General features: G+C 36.7%; 1 protein-coding gene across 2 annotated transcripts in view; it reads left to right on the top strand.

Annotated features, from left to right (window-relative positions):
- The window catches only part of RUNDC3B (RUN domain containing 3B), a 50,476-nt gene that overhangs the window by 22,699 nt on the left and 9,072 nt on the right, over positions 1-18,705 (top strand). For both annotated transcript variants that reach the window (XM_032113080.1, XM_032113089.1), the window contains 3 exons: positions 1,569-1,649; positions 3,422-3,590; positions 8,398-8,555. In XM_032113080.1, the coding sequence (XP_031968971.1) occupies positions 1,569-1,649; positions 3,422-3,590; positions 8,398-8,555 (408 nt within the window). The remainder of the gene's footprint in view (positions 1-1,568; positions 1,650-3,421; positions 3,591-8,397; positions 8,556-18,705) is intronic.

Genomic DNA, 18,705 nt, shown 5'->3' with positions numbered 1-18,705 from the left:
ATAATCTGAAATTAAACTGCTTCTGTATTAGCCTTGTACTTGGAAGGACTACAGCTATACATGAATAAGCATTGCAAGATTAGGTCTGCAGTATGTAAATCCTCTCATAAATAATCATCGACTGTTTGTCTCACAAAAGCCTCAGTGGCACAAACTAGGGTATGAGAGCTTAGTTGTATGACTGTACTTGTTCTTTCTTTGTTCTCTGATTTCTAATATAAAGGAATCTCTTAATGGTATTCAGAGTAATGATTGGCTCTTGAAGACATGTAAATTTTGTCAATGAGCTTTTAAGAGTCTAGGAATTTTCTGTGCAAAATGGGAACAGGAGCGTTTTTATTGTGCCACATATCACAGAATGTTCAGGTTGGTAGGGACCACAGTGGGTTATCTGATCCAGACACCCTACTCATGTAGGGTTATCCTAGAGCACATGGCTCTAGGATTGTGTCCAGATGATTCTTGACTATCTCCAGTGAGGGGGAATTCACAACCTCTCTGGACAATCTGTTCCTGTGTGTGGTCACCTGCACAGTAAAGAAGTTCTTCCTCATATTCAGGTGGAACTTCCTGTGCATCAGTTTCTGCCCTTTGCCCCTTGTACTATTGCTTGGCCCCACTGGGCAGAGCCATCATAGTATTGTGATTTGAATGGCTGAGAAGCCATAGCATGTTACATATGAGATTTTTTTTTCAGTTCAGTGTCTCTTCTAAATACTGACTACCTTATCTATGTGGAGCTGTAAGAAAGACTTTGGGCTGGAGATGAGAGAGCTTGTGTGAGAACATAATTTGATTTTTTTTTCTCCCCTCACAGCAATATGGAATTAGATAATTGTGGTCTTGCAGGGGTGCTTTTTTGTTTTCTTTGGTATTCATTTCTTTGGGAATAAAATACAAAAACCCTTTAAATGTACTTCCCAAATAGCACTTAATTTACTGCATTGTCAAAAATGGCACTTTGCAATTCAGTTAGCAAAAGCTGGGACTTACTAGAATCTATTTTTCAGTAATAGAGATGGGAGGAGTGAGGAATATGAGCCTTGTGGAAGCATGATAATTTTGTTACTTCTGTGATAATTAAATATGGTCAAAATGCAAGAATTTATATCCAGTACAAAAAAGAATACAGTGTAAATGAAAGCTTTATAAAGCTACAGCCTTTTAAGAACATTTTCCAAAAGTTAGGTTCATTTATATTCCTCAGTTTCCTGCAGCCCAGCACCTGTAAGTGTCTGAAAGGAGAAAGACCCTGAAATATTTTTGAGTAAATTATTTTTTACTTAGTAGAATGGTTACATAAGCACTCTGCAAACCCTTTAAATGATGTTAAATGTGGAAAATTCCAAGCTCGTCCATAATTCTTCTGTTTTTGTTGCTTCAGTTAACTTTCCTGTTACTCTCTTGACATCTCTCTGTATTTTTCAGAATAAAAGCAAATGTTTAGAAATTAGGGTTTATAACATGAAAAAATTATGAAAAATGAAGTTTCAGGTTGGTAATATTCAACTGTCACTGCCATATAATTTTCTTGTAATGAACTTATCACTGTTCCTCTGTTTTATCAGTTTTTGTCTCAAGGGTGAGGGATTGGATGGAAGCTATCCAGCTGTCATAGATTATACACCGTACTTGAAGTTCACCCAAAGGTATTTTTAGCTTTACTCTGCATTTTAAAATTTTATTTCATTGGCAAAATTTTACTTTTTATTGGGCTTCTTACTTTTCATTTCATATGCAGAATGATATTTATCTCTGAGTACAAACCTGTACACTCAGCTACCTTGCTCTTCCAGACTGTTGGAATTGTTACATGACTCATCAAATGTGAGTCATGCTAACTTTGTTTCCTTGGTTCAGAATTAAGTTCAGCAGGAACCAGATGCTGTATCTCCTTTCATGATCACCAGACCAAGCTGTCCTTTCTCTTAGACCTCTTCTGTGTAGCCATAAAATTAAAAGTAGTTCTTTTGTAAATAAAAATTATATATACCCAGGTAAATGTAAGATATGACATAGGTAATATAAGCTATTAGCACATAACAGAAAGTCATGACCAGTGGCTATGTAAACGGACTTTCTAGCTGGATTTTGCTCCTCTGCTCAGCCTTATGATTAGTAATAAAAAGAATTCTCACTATCTAATAAATCAAGTAGCAATTTGGCATCACCAAAAAGCATGGAAATTTATGGTATGTTTTCTATTGTTAGGTTTACCAAAATGAGAGAAGCAGTTAGGAATACTCTTGAAGGTGTACAACTGAACATGAAACATCCTAGTTATTCTCTTGAAGTTCTTACTAGGTTACATGTTAGTGACAAACTGCGATTCAGTTTGTATCATGGCCGGATTGTGGGGTTGTGGACATGGCTAGTTAAAAACACCTAGCAAATTCCGTTAGTGTAGTGGGAAATATAGTTGTAAGGGAAGATTTTCAAACAGGTACTGGGATAAGTCAGAATCACAGAATTGTTAGGATTGGAAGGCCCCTCTGAAGATCATCCAGTCCAAGCCCCTGCCAAGACAGAGTCACCTGGAGCAGGTGACACCTGGAGCAGGAATGTGTCCAGGTAGGTTTTGAATGTCCCCAGAGAGAGGCACTCCACAACCTCCCTGAGTGGCCTGCAACAGTGCTCTGCCACCTTCAGTGTAAAGAAGTTCTACTTCATGTTGAGGTGGAACTTCGTGTGTTTTGGTTTATGGCCATTGCTCCTTATCCTGTCTCTGGGCACCACCGAAAAGAGCCTGGCACCACCCTCTTGGCACCCACCTTTGAGATATTTATATGCATTGATGAGATCCCTCTGTCTTCTCTAGACTAAAATTAATTCTTGTCTTTGAGACAGATGTCTGCATTCTCTAGCATGCATTGATTCTGGATGATATGAAGTTATTTTAACAATGAGTCTACTTACTATGTAGGAAGATGCATTCTGTGAAGTAACAGGCACATGATCTTTGCTATGAACATAGGGATACATGCTTATTTAAGTTTATCTTGATTTAACATAATGACGACCACTTTTTTGGTTTTCTGCTTTTTATTTTTTTTAAATTTTTTTTAGAAACAAAATTTATTTTTAGATACTACTCTATGCCCTGAATTTGTGAAGAAGAGGTGAAGTCATCACTTCCTTAGATAGCATATTGTAATGCAGTTACTCTTTGAACTTCAGGAGAGTAGCCCACATACAGTTGTCTGACTTAACTAAGATGACAAGCAAATTTTCACCCATTTTTTAGGCAGCTATGGAAACAAAAGCTTGAAATACAAGTTGTGTTTAGTGATCTATCATATCCCAACATTTTGATTTTTTTTGGTTTGCAGAGCTTTTTAAGAAATGTGGTGCTTCAGTTTCAACCAGAACTTGCATTCTTATAAGTAGAGATTTGACTTGGCTAATAAATATGATTCTTCAGTTCTGACAGCATCAGCAGTGATGAAGAAGAGCTAAGAACGCTGGGCAGTAGCGGCAGTGAAGGCAGTACTCCAGAGAACATTGGTCCTCCTTTCATCACAGATGAAAACAGTTGGTACAACAAATGCAAAAGGGTAGAACAGAAGTACCGGCTTGCATTGGAACAGAAGGTAAAGAATTAGTTTTGTGTGGGGGCTATGGAACCAAAGCTCATCACCAGCCAACTGGTGACACATTCATCTAAGTAAAGGCAGAAAAATGTATTAGATATTGTTTATCTTCGTGTAAGTGGTCCTAAATTTTATGATCCTCAGAGTATCCAAGCATCTTTGCTCACTGATTTCAGGGAAAAGATGTTTGATGAGTTGGGAAAGAGAGCAGCAATAATTCAGAGATCAGATTTCACAGTCTTATGTAGAAACTTTGGCTTCTTTTTCCAGTCTTGGAGTTACAGGCACTTCATCTCTAATGCTGTTAGGTTGTGAGCTTGAAGTTCACATGATATTTCTCTTCCTTAGAAGCCACAGAATTTTATTGTTGTAGGTAGACTGCCAATTGAAGGCTTTTATGATGATAGTGATGTTAAAGTTTAACACTTAGTCTTAAAACTAAACAAAAAGGATCAGCAAAGTAATCCATTTAGATGAAAGGCAAAACTATCTTCTCAGTGATACTGAGATGGGTTTTTAGAAAGTAGGTAGTTTTACAACTTGATTGAAGCAGAATAAGAAAGTGAAAAATGAAAGGGTGTGTTTGTGTTGGATTTTAATTTAGGTGACATATTGAATGTAACTATAGAAACCAAAGGTAGGTTTTCCATCTACCACCTAACATACCTTAGGTTAAAAGTGAAGTGAAATATATGTCCAAGCCTTCTAGTAATTTAGCATTTTCAAATAAAAGTGCTTGTCAGCTTTTCATAACAGCATTATTACATCTACAGTAATTACAATGCATATTAGCTACTGAGAGAGAGAAGGAAGACTGTTTGTAGACACCAAAGAAGTAGTGCACAGAGAAAGAAAGGAGGGGTCAGGAAAAACTGCAGTAAAAAAAGAAATACAACTGGTTAACTTTTTAAAAATAACTTCTATTAGTATTTTTAATATTCTGTTTTCCTAGTGTAAGAATTTGATTTTGTGAAACTCTGAATAGAGTAAACCATATGAAAGGCTGGAACCACACAAGGGTGCTTGGAGGTGTAATTATTTCCCTGAATACAAAATAGGTAGAATCAAAATTGATTTATTTTAATGCACTTGAAAGAACATAGCTAAAGTTTTTCTAAGTAACAGTGAAAGAGTCAGATTTACTGTGGGATAATAGATATTTAATATATATTTCTATTATTTTTTAAAAATAATATGCATGTAATCATTGCTTTTCTAATTTGGGTCCCTTAGACTTCTTGTTTTTGAAATATGACCTGAACTGTTGCATCCAGGTTGCTGGTACAATCTTCTCAACTAGTATGGTATCACTTTCCATACGGAAAGAACTTGCATTCCTGGGGCCCTCTCTGGTACAGAGGGCATTTTTCATGCTTTTATAAACCAAAATATGCTGTTGAAAAAGAAACTCTTCAAATACATAAATTAAAACCTGTCTCTTGAACCACCAGAAGGAATTCCCATCCTTGCCTGACAAAAACATAGGATCAATTTGAACTCATACCTTTCCCCACCATGAGGAAAGTGTTCTCAGTTCTGGAGAAACATTAAAGAGAACAAAATAGGTGGATTTTATTTTTCTTGGTACATCCAAGTGGTTCATTTCCAAGGTTGCTCCATCAAAGTTGTGACATACACGTGTAGAAAAAATACTGCAACATGTAGCCCAAATCCGCTGTCAGAATCACTGGGAACCTTTATGTCTGTATAAGCACAAAGGTCATCAATGGTTGTAACAGTAAATGGTGATTTTGGTTTATTCTTGAGTCTAAGATCCAGAACCATTCCCATTCCTTGGAAGTTATTTCTGGTAACATTCTCTTAATGAATTGCTAACTCTTATAGGTAACTAATGTAGGGTGAATTTAAACCAGTTTTAGGATAATTTGGAAATTTTGGTGCATTTAAGCAATTTTCAAAATGGTAGCTATTCTGACAGCTGCTGAGACTTTTCTAGTTGTCCTTCTTTGGAATGCCTACTTGCAATTGCAGCAGCAAAATAACTTTTTTTTTCCTACAGTCAGAAAATTTTCTGTTGTCTCATTTTCATTTGGCATGTGCCTGCCAAGTTTTTATATAATTCACTTCAACTATACTACATCTGTTCTATTACAACTTGAACAAATGACCAATAAGATGGACTATGTAATAGAAAGTGTTCCCAAGTGTTTCTCTCCCTTCCCTGTTTTCACAGCAGTAAGTTGCACCAACAACCGAGTTGCACTCAGTGCAGTAGGTACCAGTTAATCAGGGACTTTTTGTTTGAACAAAGGAGCTTTCTGACATTCTGTGTGTTGGAAAACTGGATGTTTGTGACAAGAAGACCAAGTTGAAAATACTGTCTTTAGTAACTGATACAGTGGGTCTGATGTATCCTTCTTTTGCGCTATTGTCATTCATTTTACCCAAGCAGTGATAAATTGCTTTTGTGCTTCTCAAGTAAGTATGTGTGCTGCAGTCATTAATAGCACAGGTGAATGGTATTTACCAATGTGACAGGCAATTGGATTGCAGCTAAGATAAAGGTCTCTCTTTGGAGCCATTTGAATGATAGGGTAGGGTCAGGTATTACTTCAGCAAGGTAAATCTTAGCATTGCTTTATTGGATCAGCTGCACTCTGCTGGTTTAGACCAAGACTCCTTGGTTATCCTACTATCCCATCTTGGGTACTTGACCAAAGTAGAAGTGGAGGGAAGAATAAACATGAAGCACATGATTATCCACCACCCTTCTTCTAATACACTCTTGGCCAATGTGTATCAGCTGGGGGACTGCCTGAAGCTGATAAGGTTTGTCTGTGTAGTAACCTGTGACAGATCTCTTCCAAATACTTGTCAAATATCCCCTTCATTCCATGTAAAATTTTACCATCCAAACAATTTTTTTTTTGGCAAAGCGTTCTGTGAATCTACCATCTGTTGTGTGAAAAAACCACCTCCTATTCTGTCTTTTGAATCTGGCTCCTATAAGCTTGATCTCATGGTGCCTAGCTCTTGTATTTTAAAAAGTTAGGAACAGTCTCTTCCTTTCTGTGCTCCCCAGGCCACTCTGGAAATATGATGAATTTGTCTTTTCCAACTTGTCCCTTGTCCAGACCAAGGAGTCATACTTTACACATTTTTTATTTATGTGAAAGTTATCCCTTCCCTGTTCTGGAATGATTTAAACTGTTCACTTTTGTACAGTAAACGCCTGAATTATTTGTGTACTGTTTATACTGGAATTTTGCATGCTTTTACTGGTGGGATGTACATCTCTGTGTCACTATAGATAGAGGTATTTACTGTACATAGGGATTATGTTTCTGATACTGGTACTTCAGGTCTAAAATGTTTCTGTAAAATTTGATTTTTCTTGGTTTGGAGTTTTTATGTTTTTGAGAGGCAGGAAATTTGTTATGTTGTAACACATCATTTCAAAGTGCTACTTAGAACCCCAAGGAATATCTTAGGAGTCAAGATAACAGTAATATTTGGTGAGGCAGAACTAGGCATACTGAAAAGCTCTCAAGATTCCTTGGAACTGGTACTGAGACTAAAAAGTCCTTGTCAAATATAAATATATCCAGTGGATAGAGCTATATTTAACTATAGGATCACAGAATAGTTGTGGTCAGACAGCACCTCTGGAGATGGTCTTGTCCAATTCCCCTGCTCAGAAAAAGGTAGACTAGAGCAGGTTACTCAAGGCCTTTTTCAGTCAGGCTGTGAATATCTCGGGGATGCACATTCCCCAGCCTGTCTGGACAACCCATTCCAGTGTTCATTTAATGAGGAAAAAAGAAATCAGAGGAGAGAAAAGTTTTCCTATAATAGTTTCCTGTATGCTCATATTTCAGGTTGTGCCCATTGCCTCTTTTCACTGGCTGTCACTCAGAAGAGTCTCATTCCATCATGCATACACCCTCCCATTAAGTACTGATGCACATTGATATGATTCTTTTTCCATACCCTCTTCCCTTCTCTTCAGCTCTGACCTGAGCAATCCCAGCTCCTTTTGTTTCCTCTCATGTGAGAGGTGCTTCAAACCCTTAACAGTCTTTGTGGTGATGAATTACAGTAGTAGCACTTTGCTACCAGCTAATGTGAACCTGTTTTCTTAATTCAACAGGAGTTGAGAACAGACACACCCATTCTGTGTCTATTAAATCTACCTTGTTTTTAATACCTTTTTAAAAATGTCAGCACCTATGAAACAGTTGCACATTTTTCCACGGGTTTCAAGGAATGTGCACAATTTTATGTAGTGTAGACTTCCTGTATCTAGTTTTAACTGACAATTTCCAAGAAGTTACTAACATCTGACATGCTGAAACCTTCTTTGTCATTTTAATGTGTGATTCAAAAGTTCAAAGAAACTTTAAAATAACACTGGATATTTTATTCATAATTCTGGATCCCTTTCATTAATTATAAAGATCCATGTAGATATATTCTACTCTTATCCTTGTGTATTATCTAACATCCTGCACCTGTTCAGTTGTAGAATTCTGATCTTTTTCTTGTACTCGTGACAGTTGTTTTTGAAAGACGATTTAGTGTTTCATGCTGGTGGCTCTCCTGTCTCACTTTTTCATCCATTTTTCTATTCCTCTGCAAGAATATAAATAAATATATGATTTTCCTGTTACCTATTAGGAAATCTCTAAAGTCAATTTACTTGTATGTTAAAAAATAAATAATTAAAAAAACCTACAACAACCCCAAAAAATTGCATACATCATAAACCAGAAAATATGAACATACATAATCGAAAATGGTTTTGATAAAGTGTTCTTTAAAGTTTTCTAACAACTTACATTTTCAGGGTTATCTTGAAGAATTGGTACGACTCAGAGAAAACCAGCTGTCTGAATCTGTCTCACAGAACAAATTGCTCTTACAAAGAATTGAAGATATGGATCTAGCCCATAAAATGGAGAAGGAGCAGCTGGAATATATCATTGTGGAACTGCAAGACCAGTTGTAAGTTAGCATAATGGAGAAGCATTGCTAGAGCAGTATTACTTAAATTTTTAACTTATTTAACTATACAACGTGTAGAGTTTCTGATCCTATGGAAATAAGTCAGCTTCTTAAAGAAATTGATGTGTTTTAGCGCTTTTTTTTTTTTTCTGACAAGTCTTTGATTTGGGAATGGCTCCCTGGGAACTGCAGTAGTGTAAAACAGAATAATTCTGAGATTAAATATTTAATTTTTTTTAAGATATGAAATAGCTTACAGTAAACTTGCTTAAATTTTTAATACGTTTTTATAAAATGTTCTTTATATTTTATTACTTCCAGTTTTAATGCTACCCGTAAAAGTATTGAAAACAGCTTCCTTTTGAAGACTATTTTTTAAAAGTTAGGCAAGAGGGGATAAAAAATATTTTTCTTTGGCTAGATTCTAATTTATTAGTGACGACTCAGACACAGTAATTCATCTGGTAGTCCTAAAACTGTTCAAACTGGCAAAACATTTTGCTATCACCCTTTCTTCAGTGCAAGGCAAAATGCTAAAACAGTAGAAAGCTTATTTTTTGTTAATAGCACATGTGATTTCTAATATGATAAATATTTTAGTATCTTACGATCATTATACAGTTTATTCTCTCAGCCCTGACTGTTGGATATGGAGGTACTCTCCTGTTGCAGAGACATTGCCACCTTGGATGGGGCTTGAGCAACCTGGTCTAGTGGAAGGTGTTCCTGCCCCTGGCAGGGGAGTTGGAACTGAATGACCTTTAAGGTCCCTCCCAACCCAAGCCATTCAATGATTCTGTGTTTGAAGACCCAGGCAGATGGAGGAGTCGCTGGTAATAGATTGCCATGAAGCTGCCATAGGGTGCACCTGCAGCAGTTGAATGTTCTGTTCATAACAAATAAAAGACAAGTTATTTTGCCTTAAATCTGGATTAATTTGTAAATATCTGAGTCCTAGAGTAACATGGCAGCCATCTGAGGTCTTGGAAACAATCTGTGATAAAGAGAATATATAAAGACACCATCCAAAAGGGTCTTTCCTGCGAAGTAAAGTACTTCTAGCTTGTAAGCAAAGCTGCATTTTTTTTCTGCTTCTCTCTTTCTCTCGTGATGGATCATTTTATTGCCAGTGCTTGAAATGGATTTTTAGAAAATGTCCATGAATACAGAATTGGCATTTTATTTAGGCCAAATTCAGAGTTGAGGAAGAAAAAAAGATGATTTTCCAAGTTTCTTTTTCTTCCTTCTGATTGACTGCAAGTTTTTGAGAGATACCTGTTCTTGACTTCTCTGAATTTACTGATATGCCTAATGATTCATGTTATGCTGCTTTGGCATCCCTGGTTATTTGGGGGAGGTGGGGGAAGGTGTGAACTCATTTAAACTTACTCTGATACTGGAAATTTTGAATGTTCATACCTGCTGTTTAATTTTACCTGAGATATATGCAGTCAGACTGCTCTGAAAATCTCAGTCTTTCAGGTTTGATTTTGTTTGATTTTTTGTTTATGTAAAGGCTCAAACTGTGGAATAACTTCTGTTGTATCTTGACAGTATGTTCTTGTATATCTGTTTGTAAGACACTGCAGTCAGGAGTCTGAACTACACTAGCTATTTGGAGAGGTATAATTTTAAATTTTTATTGCTGTGAGTGTAGTGTGCCTGTCAGGTGTGGGAGGGGAAGAAATATTCCTAGCAGGTTTCTAATGGTCAACACCAGGCATAATTAATTTAATCATATTTGGTATTTGTGTTGGGTTTTTTTATTCCATCCAAGGGTGGTCTGGCAGCAGAATGTGTTGTATCAGTAATGTTGTGTCTGTAATGAGGCATGAGTTTTGGCCAATTGCTTTTTATGGTCCAGCCATTTTAGAACGATGTTGAAGTAATACAAAAACTCAGTGTTTTGCTCCCCTACTATTACTAGCATTTTGAAGCAGTGAAGTATGCTGTAATCTGTTGGAGTTCTTCATCAGCAGATAAGAGCAAATTTGGGACTGTAATTCTGTCCAAGGCTTACTGCATTGCTGTTTATAAAACTCTTCAAGGTCCGGTTTAGGATTGTTTGCTCTGTAATTGAAACTATTATAAATAAATATTCTATGCTTTCTTTTTAATGATGCTCTTCTATTCTACTGGCTGCTGTTTTAGGTAGCAAGGCCTATGGCTTCAAACTTTTGTTGAGTAAGGTTTTGTTGAGGTTTCCAAAAGGGTATTTCACAGGCATACAAAGCAAAATGTTTTATGCGTATTGTCAGTGGACCTGGCAGAATCTGAGTCTATATCTATTTCTGCCCTCCACCCAAAAAAAGAAGTGTGAGGTAAGGAATAGGGATCTAACTTCCTTGATGGTATAGGCTGTTACTGTTGCTAACGTGGAAACCAGTTAACACAGGATCGACAGACAGATCAGCAAGACCTTCAGGTTAAAAATTAGATCTGCTACAGAGAATCTTTTCTGTGTGCAGGTTTACTAAGGGGGTTTGCTATAAAGCATGAAATAAATATGGAGATAGGAGGTCAGAGAAATTTGGAAGGAATTTTTCTTTTACAGCTGCTATGCTTCATGTTCTGCAATGTTCAGTATTCTTAACTTTGTCTCACACACTTGAATATTCAAACTACAATGAACAACATAGTTTCCAATTTAGTTAAAAGCCATTTTACAGATCTCATGAATACCAATATCTGGAAAATGTTGAAGCTGAAAATTTATCAATTATTCATAAAAGAGTAACATTTTTTTGTGTCGCTCAGCTTAATTGAATTTCTTAGCAATATGCCCACCCATCTGGGGATTGGACCTCTGATTTTGTTGGCAGGTATCTGATGGCAAATCAAGTTATAAAAGGGAATCTGCAATAGACAACCTGATCATCAGCTCAACACATTTAAGTTAATGCATGGCTTATCAGGAAGAGGTTCAGACTGGACATTGGGAAACAGCGTTTTACCCAGGGGGAGATCAAACACTGGAACAGGCTTCCTGGAGAGGTGGTCGGTGCCCCCAGCCCATCAGTGTTCAGGAGGCATTTCAGTTGTGTGAATTGTAATAATGATGAGCTACTCAGGGCCTTCATTTGCCTTCTTCAGATGTCATCACTGTAGAGTGTTTTTTCCTAGGTGGTGTTGTAGTTGAACACTACAGAACAGTGCTTTTGGCTCCACTCTTCTATAAGAACAGTGTATTTTTAGTGAGGGTGAGGCAGTTCTAAAGGTCTTAAAGTGCTTAAAATTAACAGCTCACAGGAGGACAGCCAAGAGAAGCCTGTGATCCATGGCATGGAAAAAAAAAATGAAGAAAACAGTTTGAATTCTGTAACATTCAAATTACAGAATTGTAATTTGATGGTAGAGGGATCCCAAATCATCAAGGAACTGCATCCTGGAGTATTCAAAATGTACAAAGGCAGACATTACTTCCTCCTCTATGTTTGTGCAAAGAAATGTTGAATGTTTCTTGAAGCAGAGAGACATTTTACTGTGCACCCCATCGATAAAAAATTTTTAGCATCCCCCCCAGTGTAGACATATTTATTTATAAGTTGTGCTAATGTATTATTTGTATTCTTAAACATACAAAAATAGAAATTGAAAACTGTAAGATAAAAATGAAATAAACAAAATGTTATATTTAAAAAATTTTATTAACGGTACAAAAAGGGCTTTTTCCAGTACCCCAGAGGATTATCTTGTGCATCTCACTTTGGAGACCACTGCCTTGAAGGACTAGTTAACTCAGTCAAAGATGTGACTGAGCAAAATCTGGAACCATTGGTCCACAATATCCTTGCATTAAAACTCTTTAGGTCAGCTTAAACAGGCTTTTTTCCCTGATTCTTAGTCTTTCTTTTGACTAACCCACTACCTGTGTTATGAAAAGCTCTGCTGATATTTGTTACTTTAAAGTTCAGATTCTGCATCTGAAATTGATATTTATATAGGTATATATGTATTGATGTATGATTACAAGAGAGATTCCATCAATTTCCTGAATGACTCATCTCCTGCATATTGACTCACTGATGTTATAAAAGCTGATCACTTTAACCCAGAACATCTTTTTAAACAAAGTGAAAAGAAAAGGAAAGCATTGTATGCAAAGCAGAAAAACTCACAAAATGCTTTAAAATTTTTTTCTTCTTCTCTGTGTTTTGCTGAAATGAAAACAGTGATTTGTGTAATGCTTACCAACACAGGTTTCCCCTAAAGAATTTCTTCAGGTTTTCAGGCTGGTGTGCCTGGTGTAAGATGGTACAGCCGCTTTGTCCCAACTGATGTAATTTTTTTTTTTCAATTTATCACGTGTGTGAAATTTACTTTGTAAATTCAATGACTGTGCTATATTTTATACCACCCTGTTTTTTATCTTTCTCTACTGTTTCTTCTTATATACCCATCTTGATCTGGAGAGAAAGAAAGAAAGTTATGGGGGGAAAAAAGTCAGTCTTCCATGTCTGGAATTCTGTCACTGATTAAGGCACCCATAGGTGTGAGGTACACTCGCATCTTATATTGAATTAAGCTTGACTGTGTAACTAAAAATTTTTTGTGTGCGTTGTCAGTTCTTAAAGATAGGTTTAACTTGTCTGGCTGTTACTTCAGAATGAGCCTTTTCAAGGTTCAAACTGTGCTTGTACTCCATTCTTAATGTCTTAATATAGCTTAACATTTTAATATTAATAATTCTTAATATTTTAATATTCAGCAATACTGCAATTTCTATCTGGATAATACAAATGTCTTTGTAAAGACAGGAAATGACAGTGTACCTGCCACCCTGAGAAGCTGGGGTTTTTTCAGTGATACTCTTTAATTGCAGTCAGTGTGCTATGTATGTCTGCACAGCCTGTCACACTTCCCTCTTTTCCAGGCACTGACTGCTGGAGTACTCTGTTCACATACCTTTTTTCCCTATGTTAGCACTGTGTGGAGCTCAGGGTAATGCTCCTTGCCTCTCAGAAAGGTTCATCAGCTCATTCTCTGCAGCGCAGTAGTTCTGTGAGCAGCATGCAGAGTAAATTCATACATGTTTAACTCAAGCCAAAATTGGCTTCTCTGTTTCAAACGCACCATGTCCTACCGATCTACTATGGACTATGTAAAGGGAGATGTACCATATTCTCTGTAGCAAAGAGGATTTCTTTTCAACGAATAGTCATGCCCCATTTGGTTAAAAAACTTGCTTGTGAAAATAGTATCTCTGCTTGCCCTCACTTTGTCAAGATGCCATTTGTAAACTCTCTGGAGTCTGCAGAGTGCTGCCTCAAGTACTGGGCCTGCGAGCAGGCAGGGCAGGGTCAGAGAGGAAGACACAAAGCTGTAGAGGATGTAGGCTAGGGCTGGGCTGTCAGGGACAAAGCAGAGAAAAGCTTCTCCAAGGAAACGGAAGCAGAAAGGTCTGAGCAAAGGCTTTGAAATTTAGCTTGTGTTTTGTGTCTCCTTGTGAGTAAAACTTTAATGTGGGTTGTCTGGTTTTGTAATCCTAGCTCAAAACCTAAATCATCTGGAGAAATAGGAAAGCTGGATCAATTTTTTAGCCCTCTTGCCCTCATTTCAGATTGTCCTCTATTAAGACTTTCCCTTTTTTTAAAGGAACTGAATTCCTCAACTGCTTAAGTACAGTAAATCCAATTTGTTGCAGCTTCTTTATTTCCTCACTGAAAGGAAGTTGAAGATTAAATTTTAATCTTTGATCTTGGCAAATTTCTTCCCTAGAATGTGAAAACTGAGAATGCTAATCCTTCTTTCCATTTAAAGCTTTCATGGATCCTGCTATCAAGCCCTAATTCACATTAGCCATGCTTTTATTTGTAATGCTTCCTGTCTATCCTCTGCTTCTCCCTCAGTTTGAGCAGCAGTTTGAAATCCTTAGTATTACAGTCTGGTTGATTTTCAGGTCCTTCTTTTTTCAGCTTGTCTGGTTTTGGGGTTTTTTTGTTTTGTTTTTTTGTTTGTTTGTTTGTTTGTCTGTTTTTTTACAGCAAAGAAAAAATACTACATATTCTGAGAGAAGTTAAAACTTTCATTTAGGCAGTGTTTTGAATTTTGTCTTTGTGTAATTTTTTCTTTTGAAGTTTGCTGCAGTATTGTAATCCCATTCTGTTTTACAAGGGTGTGAGTTGATAGCAAGAAGGGAAGTTCTGTTTTTAGTGAGGTGGAAACCCAAGAAGACATGGGTGTTTCCTTTTCTGCAAATATAACTGGGAAGAGTTCAGCTGGGCGTAGGACATAGACAGAGAGACTCCTGCAATTCAGAGTGGAACATACAGGGCAAGGTACAGAACTATGTAGAATTAAACAATTTGCAATCAAGCCTCCAATATGATGATTCTATTCTTAGAATTCACATGGGTTTATTGTGCAAGAGGAAGCCAAAAGTTTCTGGGTTGATAGCAGCCTGAAGGAAAAACCTTACGTACAAGATGCAGTAAATAGGGAGGCATTTCTTTTTAAGCCCTCGTATTTTATTATCTCATTCAGAACTGTTAAAAAAGGTGGTTAAAAGGTTTATTTAAAATAAACTTTTAACATTCTAAAGAAGTTTAAAGCTTTTGAAGCTATTGGTGTCTTCAAGGATGTGTTGGAATATTTACAGCAAAATGTTTTCTAACTCCAAAATGAAAAATACTCATTTTTGCAAGGAGTCTGCCTTCTGCTGCCTTCTCCCCTGCACACCCCTTAGTGGGTTAGAGACCCATAGGGACTTTCCTTTCACCATTTTGCATACTTAATGACCTTAGCATGGCCGTGTGTCCCCTTCCAGGAGTCTCTAACGTGTAATACTAAAATCTGTTTTTATAGTGGCATCTTTCTTCTCTTCTCCCATAACTTTGATTCTGTGGATAAAGGCATCACGTAGAAGTACAAGAAAGCTTTAAATAAGTTACCTGGATGTTAGCACTTCATGCATTCCAAATTCCAGAATATGTATCCAATGTAGGATTGTAAGATTGGTAACAGGGGAACCTGTTAATAATAATAATGACAAGTATTGAGCCTCTGGAGGCCTCAGGGCAGTGCAGTTGCAAATGATGTGCATTCACAGTAGGAAAGCATATTGTGTGCATTATGAGTTTCTTCCTTTGTTAATATACCTGAACTTACCTGAACTGTGGCAGAAAAAGAATACTTGCTTTGGCATAGTAATACAGCAAACATCAGTGTTTTCCTCTTCTAATTCCACAAAGAGAATCATGTCTGGAGCCTCAGGTGAACCTGAGGCTTTGTTTTCATAAAAGAGTTTGAATAACTTGATGCTGCAAATGGAAGGATTAGAAAAAAACAGGTAAAAAATATGGTAAGTCAATCATGGTGCATAATCATTAACTGCCGGATTGCGATCATAGAGCCTGAATTTGATCTCTTTGTGCTTTATCTGTTTAGATAAATAACCTTGCATTACCATTTGCTTCTGAGAGTCACAGGGTTTTGTGCTTCATTTCTTAAATTTACTCAACCATTTTGCAGTTTTTTCTCCTGTTTTTACTGAATTCAAAGGAATCATGCTAAAATGGCAAAAAAATTATTGAGAAGACCAGTGGTTTTAGAGAAATTTTCCTGACCTGTTAAGAAGGAAGATCTTGATTTATTTTTTTTCTGACACCCTTGTAGAAATGTTTTTTTTAAAGGACTTCAGCTATAAATGGATATTTTGTATTTACATCACTGACAAGGGGAAAAAAAATCCTTAAATGACAAGCTGAGTTTGAGAGAATATTTACAGATGGCAAATTAGACAATCTGTCAAAAAAAAAGCATATTTGCTAAGAATCCTCCATTTCTCAGCTGATCCGATAGTTGAAGAGCTGACTTTAAATCTGCTCTTTACTTTTTCAGTAGTTTGGTTGCTGATCAGGATCAGCATTCTTGTTTTCTGTCAAGACCTACTACCTGGGAAAACTGGTTGTGTTGTGCCTGTCATCCTCCTCCAGAGAATCAGGTTATTTGTGCAAGGACACGAAGAGTGTCAATCACATGCTGCAGTGCTATTTTAATGAGCATATGCAAAGTCAACATACTATGGTATTCCTTTTGGATGTCTGTGTTCTGAAACAAAGTCTTCACTGCAGTTAGACTAGAACTCAGGAGTCCAGCTGCCGGTATTTCTGACAGTATAAACTTCCTCAAGTTATCCAAAGGTCAAGAATATAAAAGGCTGTGTAAAATTGATAACTAATTTTGTTACTGGAGGATATAGTTCAAGATCTCTCTAAGAGACAATAAAGGAGGATTAAAAATGCTGAAGAAGCTTCAAGGGTGTCTGTTCTGTGGCATAAGTAGTGCCATTGCTATGACACACAAAGATCTGTTGGTCAGTCAGAATAAGAAAATGTGTTGCGGTAGGACATTCCTGCTTTTTTTTCACTGCAGCAACTGCCTTTAGAAAACCTGCTGGGATCTAACTGCTCTGGGATCTATCTAGGTTGGGGAATAGTGTGTCACTGCACAGGGCACAAATCTGACAGAGATCATATATTGCAGCATCAAACTCTACTGGTAAGTAACTCATTTTCATACCTGCTGATCTAATTTCTCAAAGTCCAATGACATACCAGTCCAGACAGCTCACTGCTGTGCTACAGTACTGACAGCTTGGGAGTTCCCTTTTTATTTTGGAGTTGCTTTTACAGATTTTAGTTATATTCATGTATGCTGTCAATTTAAGTTTGCATTCCATATTTCCTGTCCTAAATAAGGGGTTTTGAAGCTTGTTCTTATTCAAATGTTTTATTTTTTTTAAGCTTTTATTTTCACTTTTACTTTTCACTACTCAGGTAGTTCTTGAACTGGAACACTCATCTGATGTAATTCCCTTTCTTAGGGAATTAGTCTGTTTGGTTTATTTCCTGTCTTCATCTGCTGGTAGGAGGGCAAATTGCCAACTGGACTGGCATTTTCTGGATTTGGAGAAATTAAACCTGCAGGTAAGAAATTACTGGTTTTTCATAGGTATAATTGGAAACAGAACTGAGTTTTGTTTTATTAAACAAAAAAAATCTGTAAATGGAACTTTTGGAATAAGCTTCCAATGAATCTGGATTTGATCTGGGGGAAATTGGAAATCCAGTATAGCTGAAACGAGACCAGAAATTTTATGTGGTTACCCAGGAAAGGTTTTTCTTTATTTGCTTGGACTAAACTTGAGATTAAATTCTATTTACTTATTAATTTTTAAATTCACAGAGGCTGCAGTTACAGTATAGTAAGTGACCAAATATAATCACTGTTTCATGTAATTTCTGTTCTGCATGCAGGAACCCCACATACAGGTTGTCTTTTGTCCCTGTCTCTCACTATTAAGTCAGGTCACACTTGCAAGATGCAGAAGTCTTAGATGTATTAATTCGAAGCAGTCATTTCTTAATGTTTTGAGAGGCAGCTGAGCTGCCAAAAGCAGTGCTAGTGTAAACAGAAGTGTTTGTGGGGTTATCTTAGGAATTAAATTTTAAAACCATAAACAAACACAAACAGACAAAACAAAAAAGCTTTGCGAAAAAAAATTTTAAATAGCTAACTTTGATGCTTCATTTTCCCAGTGCCCCCTAACATGATTGTACCAGAACTGAAAGGCAGCAGGGATGGAAATGGGCAGTAACTTGTCAATTGTATTTTATTTTTGTGTGTGTACTGTACAAAAATATATCCTGCATGTGGTTAATATTCTCAAAACAATAAATCATTAAATAAACAGCTCAAAATACTAAAAGTTGAGGAAATGTGCAAGTAAATATTCTGAAGGGTACCTGAGAAACACAGGGTCAGTGAACAGTAGAGGAGAAGGATGTTTATTGGAAGACTTCACTAATCTCACATTTCCCAGCTTCTTAAATACACAATTAAGGAACTGAGAGTCAAAAGCATGCAGAGATACTTCTGGGAATAGCTATGTAAAACCTGATGAATACTTTGGCTGCTTCTGTTATTCGTGAATAAAAGTAAGTAAATTTACAGGCCTGGAGGGAGCATATGTATCTGCAGACACTTATTTCCAATTTGGGAGTATGTTGGTATTGATTAGTTAATGACTCATCAGTAATCTTTTGTAATAGGCTGGAATTCATTAACAGGATGTTTTTAACTGAACAGGTTTTTTTGGTTTTGAAGAGGAGCCTAATTTTAGTAGTAGTTCCTGGTATAGAGAACAAGA

This window comes from Corvus moneduloides, chromosome 1, assembly GCF_009650955.1.
Source record: "Corvus moneduloides isolate bCorMon1 chromosome 1, bCorMon1.pri, whole genome shotgun sequence".
NCBI lineage: Eukaryota > Metazoa > Chordata > Aves > Passeriformes > Corvidae > Corvus > Corvus moneduloides.
The sequence above is the reverse complement of the archived record's forward strand: the minus strand, read 5'-3'. Positions and strand labels throughout refer to the sequence as shown.